The following is a 6877-nucleotide window of genomic DNA, read 5'->3' on the forward strand; positions in this document are numbered from 1 at the left end:
GCTTTAACCCAGAGATTGGGTTGCTTTAACCCAGCGACTGGGTTGTTTTAAAACAGCGACTGAGTTGTTTTAACCCAGCAATTGGGTTGCTTTAACCCAGAGATTGGGTTGCTTTAACCCAGCAATTGGGTTGTTTTAACTCAGCGATTGAGTTGTTTTAACCCAGCAATTGGGTTGTTTTAAAACAGCGACTGAGTTGTTTTAACCCAGCAATTGGGTTGTTTTAACCCAGCGATTGGGTTGCTTTAACCCAGAGATTGGGTTGCTTTAACCCAGCAATTGGGTTGTTTTAACTCAGCGATTGAGTTGTTTTAACCCAGCAATTGGGTTGTTTTAAAACAGCGACTGAGTTGTTTTAACCCAGCAATTGGGTTGTTTTAACTCAGCGATTGGGTTGTTTTAACCCAGCGATTGGGTTGCTTTAACCCAGAGATTGGGTTGCTTTAACCCAGCGACTGGGTTGTTTTAAAACAGCGACTGAGTTGTTTTAACCCAGCGATTGGGTTGTTTTAACCCAGTGATTGGGTTGTTTTAAAACAGCGATTGGGTTGTTTTAACCCAGCGATTGGGTTGCTTTAACCCAGCGATTGGGTTGCTTTAACCCAGAGATTGGGTTGCTTTAACCCAGCGACTGGGTTGTTTTAAAACAGCGACTGAGTTGTTTTAACCCAGCAATTGGGTTGTTTTAACTCAGCGATTGAGTTGTTTTAACCCAGCAATTGGGTTGTTTTAACTCAGCGATTGAGTTGTTTTAACCCAGCGATTGGGTTGTTTTAAAACAGCGACTGAGTTGTTTTAACCCAGCAATTGGGTTGTTTTAACTCAGCGATTGGGTTGTTTTAACCCAGCGATTGGGTTGTTTTAACCCAGCGACTGGGTTGTTTTAAAACAGCGACTGAGTTGTTTTAACCCAGCAATTGGGTTGTTTTAACTCAGCGATTAAGTTGTTTTAACCCAGCAATTGGGTTGTTTTAACTCAGCGATTGGGTTGTTATAAAACAGCGACTGAGTTGTTTTAACCCAGCAATTGGGTTGTTTTAACTCAGCGATTGGGTTGCTTTAACCCAGCGACTGGGTTGTTTTAAAACAGCGACTGAGTTGTTTTAACCCAGCAATTGGGTTGTTTTAACTCAGCGATTAAGTTGTTTTAACCCAGCAATTGGGTTGTTTTAACTCAGCGATTGGGTTGTTATAAAACAGCGACTGAGTTGTTTTAACCCAGCAATTGGGTTGTTTTAACTCAGCGATTGGGTTGCTTTAACCCAGCGACTGGGTTGTTTTAAAACAGCGACTGAGTTGTTTTAACCCAGCAATTGGGTTGTTTTAACCCAGCGATTGGGTTGTTTTAAAACAGCGACTGAGTTGTTTTAACCCAGCAATTGGGTTGTTTTAACTCAGCGATTGGGTTGCTTTAACCCAGCGACTGGGTTGTTTTAAAACAGCGACTGAGTTGTTTTAACCCAGCAATTGGGTTGTTTTAACTCAGCGATTGAGTTGTTTTAACCCAGCAATTGGGTTGTTTTAACTCAGCGATTGGGTTGTTTTAACCCAGCGATTGGGTTGCTTTAACCCAGAGATTGGGTTGCTTTAACCCAGCGACTGGGTTGTTTTAAAACAGCGACTGAGTTGTTTTAACCCAGCGATTGGGTTAAATGTTTGCCCAACCTGCCTGGTAGTTTTATTTAACTCAACTATTGTTTAAAAATTAGTGTATTTCTTGCTTAAAATTAACCCAAAATATATTGAATAATAATTAAGCAATAAACATTCATTAAATTGCTTATTAATAAATATTCACATTTTGATTATTATTGTTGCCTCTAGAAATTATGTGTCTGATTTTTAATTTCCAACATATTTTAGGTTCATTTTAAGCCAGACATACAGTATGTTTTAAACAATAGTTGGGTTAAATAAAACATTTAACCCAACTGCTGGGTTTGTCCATTTTCAACCCAACTTGGGTTGTTTTTAACCCAGCATTATTAGTGTTCAGCGAACATTCAAAAGTAACGTTTCCATTAAAGAATGATAAAATGGAATGTTCATATAACCAAGTAAAAAAAATGTTTTGAACGTTCAGGGAACATTCCGAATTCCATAACTTAACGGGAACATTAACAAAAGGTTTTTAGAACATGTTTTGTTAGGCATGGAGACATTAAATAATAAGGCTTCTCACTGACTCTGATCTGGTTTCAGACATCTCCAGCATGCTGAACACTCACGGCGTGAGTCCCGACAGTCTGGCCCATGAGATCGTGAGAACGGTGAACAGGCAGAACCGAGAGGTGCTGCTCGCCCACCCCGTCCCGTGGATCGCCCTCTACATCCGTGCGCTGCTGCCCAGCTGCTTCTTCGCTGTGGTGGCCGCTGGCGTGAAGGACGGAGCCATGACCGAGCAGCTGAAGTAGACAGAGAAGTCAATGAAAGAGTGTCCTCGACAGGGAGGATCTTCTCAAGTTAAAATAAATAAAGCATGGCACTTCAGGTGAATAGGGTAAAGATTTAAATAATAGATCTCACCATATACTTCCACAGGTGATTAAACACAGTGTTCTGTATCACAAGTTTCTGTAAATGTTATGTTTAAATATGCAAATGAGATCTAATTGTATATGCACTCATTTGCATTAATTTCCAGAACAGAAATCTGAACACTGGAAAAAGCCAGATTCATAATTCTTGTTTGAATTCTGTCAACATACGTTTTTCTCTTTTTATCACTGTCAACAGAAGTCAAAAACTGCATTTTCACCATGTTTCAGGAGTAAAATGTTGAATAAATCAGATGAATGATGTATGAACAAACCTTCAGAATATAGATATGAATAAAACTGTAAAGTTTGGTGTGTGTGAAGCTGCTGAAGTGGAGATTTCTGACTTCTTTAAAGATTGAAATCTACAGAAAGTGCAAGAAAAGAAACACTTAAATGTGCATTTTGGATGTTTAATTTCCACTCGTAGAAAGAAGATGTAATGGAAGACCTCAAAACTGTTTTGATTATAGTGTCTCACCTTAAAAAGCTTTTATTTTTGGTTTATTTTTATTTTTTTTAGACCTGTTTAGGAATGAGATGCTTTTTTAAATCTGGGCATTTAATGCAACGTTCTTCCCTTGAAATGATCTTTAATCAAAATACAGATTTAAACAATAAAGCTTGTGCTGTGACTCCTTTGAATGTTGTTATTAGACATTATTTCAGTGATAGACCAGATAACTCAACGACCTTATCTTGAATGCTTTAAACTTTTAATGTAATGCCAAACTTAAAATCAAGCGACATGAATTCAGAGGCACTTTTCCTCATTCATCTCAATGGCAAAAAGTGTCCCAATCAAGCTGAATTCATAAATTCTATGAAGGACTCACTATCAGCACCTAGAGGCCACATCTGAGTAAAACACCAGCACTGTTGCACCTGAAGATGGCAGTAACCTCAAGCCGAAGACATGCAGATGAATGACATACAGCCATACAACACAGACACATACAGTGCAAACATGTGCTTGATGAGGCGTACTGTAATTCATTGTGTCAAGCTTTCATAAAGCATATGAATAATACATGTAATAGATGTCCATTATATAATTAAACTACAATGTTCATGTGTTATTGCCATACGTAAGGGACACACACATATACACACAAGGTTTGTATTATTATTTAATAGTCAACTGAAACTACTATTTAAGTTTTGTTTGAATGAGAAAATTGTTAATGGCTAAAGTAATGCTTTTCAAAATTTTCAAACAGATTTACTGAGATAGTCGAGAAGCCTTTAATAGTCCATTTAATGGCAGGTGATAACATGCAGTGCTATTGGGGCATGTTGTCACAAAAGAATAAACAGTATCTCTTATTCTGAGAAATAACGGTGCAAATATACAAATGCTTTTTGGTAGACAAGACCTTAATGTATGTGTCTATACAGAAATTACCTTTCAAACATAAAAGGAAATATTCACAAGAGTAAAAAGTGTGACAACTTGCCCCTTACACAACTAACAAAAACTTGTTCTAATGACGTTTTGCCAACGTTCCCATTAAGCTATGAAAATGTTATTTTTAAATGTTCTCTGAATGTTCAAAACATCCAGTTTTTTTAATGTTTTGAAAAAGTTTTTTTCTTGGTTGTGAGAACGTTAAGGGAACATTCCATTTAATCATTCCTCAAACGTTATGTGAACGTTACTTTTGAATGTTCTCTGAATGTTCTGAAACAATTAGTAACATTTAAAAAACGTTAGATGAATGTCCAACTAAAAAAACTACACTGTAAAAAAGAATTGTTGGTTTAACTTTAAAAAGTATGTTTTCTGGTTACCTTCAAATTTTGAGTTCATTGAAATTAAAAATTTGAGTTAATACAATGAAGGCGATTGGTTTAATCAACAGAAACTCAAAATATTGTTATCTGAACCACATTAATAATTTAAGTTGATTTGACAGAAGAAAAAATGTATTGATAACAAATCATGAAAATATGATTTACAGTGTTTATGTATAAATAATGTTTTTGTGCTAACTTTTGAGAACATTATTAAAGTGCAGATAACTTTAAACAAATATTTATTTCATGTTACTTGAAGAACATTTGTTTATAACTTCAAGAGAACCTCGGAACGTTCTGGCAAGGTTCTCTTAAAGTTATCCAGTAACGTTAATGGAACGTTTGTGCAAAGTTATCTGGTGTTTAATAGTGTTATGTTCATGGATAATTTCTGAAAAGTTTTAGTTGGAGGTTCGTTTAATGTTTTTTAAATGTTACTACTTGTTTCAGAACATTCAAAAGCAACATTTACATGTTACTTTTGAAGAATGATAAAATGGAATGTTCCCTTAACGTTCACATAACCAAGAAAAAAACATGTTAAACATTTAAAAAACTGGATGTTTTTAACGTTCAGAGAACATCCAGAACATGTTTTTAGAACATATTTTTGTTCGTTGGGTTCATGCAGATTCTGGAGTGTTGAATGTGTTTCAGGGTTGTGAGCAGTTACTAATGATGAATGTTTCAGTTCTCATCTGTGTGTGTTTCTGTGTTTCTGCTGCGAGAGGAATCTGTTAAACATGAGTAACATACAGCTGAGCTGCAGCATTTCTAATGGCAGCCTGTAATCCTGCATGAAAGATGATGGTAAAACACTGATAGCGAGTGAAGTCTCTTCACAGAGCCTCGGGCTCAGACGCCTGACGGCACACACGTCACTCACACGCCGCGAGATTCTAATGAATACAGTCTGTTATGTTGTTATGTAAATTCCTCGATGAGAAGGGTCCTTGACACCAAGTTAAAGTCCAGCTGGCCTCCGCGAATCTTTATCCGACAGGTCACTCAGCCCACGGGGATTTGACCCTGCTTTCATACCGACTGCAAACTGACAGCTGAATGAATCATGGTAATTTACCAGCACCTTCAGTGTGAACATTAACATTCAGCTCAGAGAAGAAAAAAACTCCAAAGTGTCTGAAAAGTGACAAAAATGTATTTGTGACTCTCAGATCTTTGTCTATAGGCTAAGCCAAGGGTAAAACACGAAAACGATAAAAATGGAGAAGTTTTTTCTTTGCTTTTTTCGCATAGAGTCGACAGCATTTTCAAAACGAACACCATTCACACGGATCCATGAAAAAGACTAAAAATGCTGTATTCGGCTGTCAGGCCAGTAGATGGCGATGTCACTTTATAAATCGAGATTGCTAAATAGTGCGCACGATTTACTATTTCATTCCCTTGATTTGCTAAATTGTGTGCACGATTTACCAACTCGTTCCCTTGATTTGCTAAATATCGCGCACAATATACTATTTTGCTCCCTGGATTTGCTAAATCATGCCCACGATTTAAATTGCACGCACAATTTAATAATTCGCTCCCTTAATTTGCTAAATAGTACGCATGATTTACAATTTTGCTCCCTCAATTTGCTAAATTGTGCGCACGATTGACTAATTCGTTCCCTCGATTTATAAATCATATGCATGAAATCATATGAACGAATTAGTAAATCATGCACGCGAGTTAGCCTACTAATTTTATCCTGCATGTAATGTGCGGGGCTCCGTACAATCAGAACCAAACCAGTGCAGCAACATTCTCTGGAATCTGATTGTCAATAATTATTAAAAGAAAGTTGAAATTTCAATTCATGGTTGCTAAGGTAATGTATGTAAGAACTCATTCTGTGGTTGTGCGAAAAAAGATGGGCCACTTGGTGGTGCTATAACAGGAAAAATTGCCTCAACAACTACTGCTGTCAAATCATTCATTAAATATTTGTGATTATGTAAAAAACCAACTTTAGTGAACTAGTTCTAGATTTTTTTGCTCAACCTCAATAAAACCAATGCAGTACAATTCTCTGGACTCTCTAGATCAATAATTATTGAAAAAAAAAAGTTTAACTTTACCCTTTGAATAGCAATAACAGGATCATTTATAAAAGGGGTGTGGCCAAGTGCATGCAAAAGCCTACAACTCCTAAACAAAAACTCAGACTTTTACAAAAATAGGTGAGCTCATGTGACATAAGTTTCTAAACAAGCATGCAAACTTTTATGGTGATTGGACCATAGGTGGCGCTATAACTGTTAAAAAAATCTTTCAAAACCATACATTTCCTATGGTAAATTGCCTGTATTGGCTATAAATGGTCTTCCATCTATGACAAGAAGGATACCGGCCTGCTAAAGGAAACATAATACCCTTTTACACTTAAAGGCCTTAAAGTGCTTGAACCCCGATATTTGCTGCTCGCAGCTATATCTGATCTTTGTTAATGTAAAATTGGTCATTGTTCATGTTAGTTCAGTGCATTAAGTAATGTTAACAAATGCAACATGTGGTTTTGAAAAAATATAATTAATTTT

General features: G+C 36.5%; 1 protein-coding gene across 2 annotated transcripts in view; it reads left to right on the forward strand.

The window, feature by feature from the left end:
• The window catches only part of dhrs7cb (dehydrogenase/reductase (SDR family) member 7Cb), an 11779-nt gene extending 8597 nt beyond the window's left edge, over positions 1 to 3182 (forward strand). For both annotated transcript variants that reach the window (XM_048171227.1, XM_048171228.1), the window contains exon 7: positions 2203 to 3182. In XM_048171227.1, coding sequence (XP_048027184.1) covers positions 2203 to 2414 — 212 coding nt within the window. In that variant the 3' untranslated portion in view covers positions 2415 to 3182. The remainder of the gene's footprint in view (positions 1 to 2202) is intronic.
• The last annotated feature ends 3695 nt before the right edge of the window (positions 3183 to 6877 follow it).

This window comes from Megalobrama amblycephala, linkage group LG20, assembly GCF_018812025.1.
Source record: "Megalobrama amblycephala isolate DHTTF-2021 linkage group LG20, ASM1881202v1, whole genome shotgun sequence".
NCBI classification, from domain to species: domain Eukaryota; kingdom Metazoa; phylum Chordata; class Actinopteri; order Cypriniformes; family Xenocyprididae; genus Megalobrama; species Megalobrama amblycephala.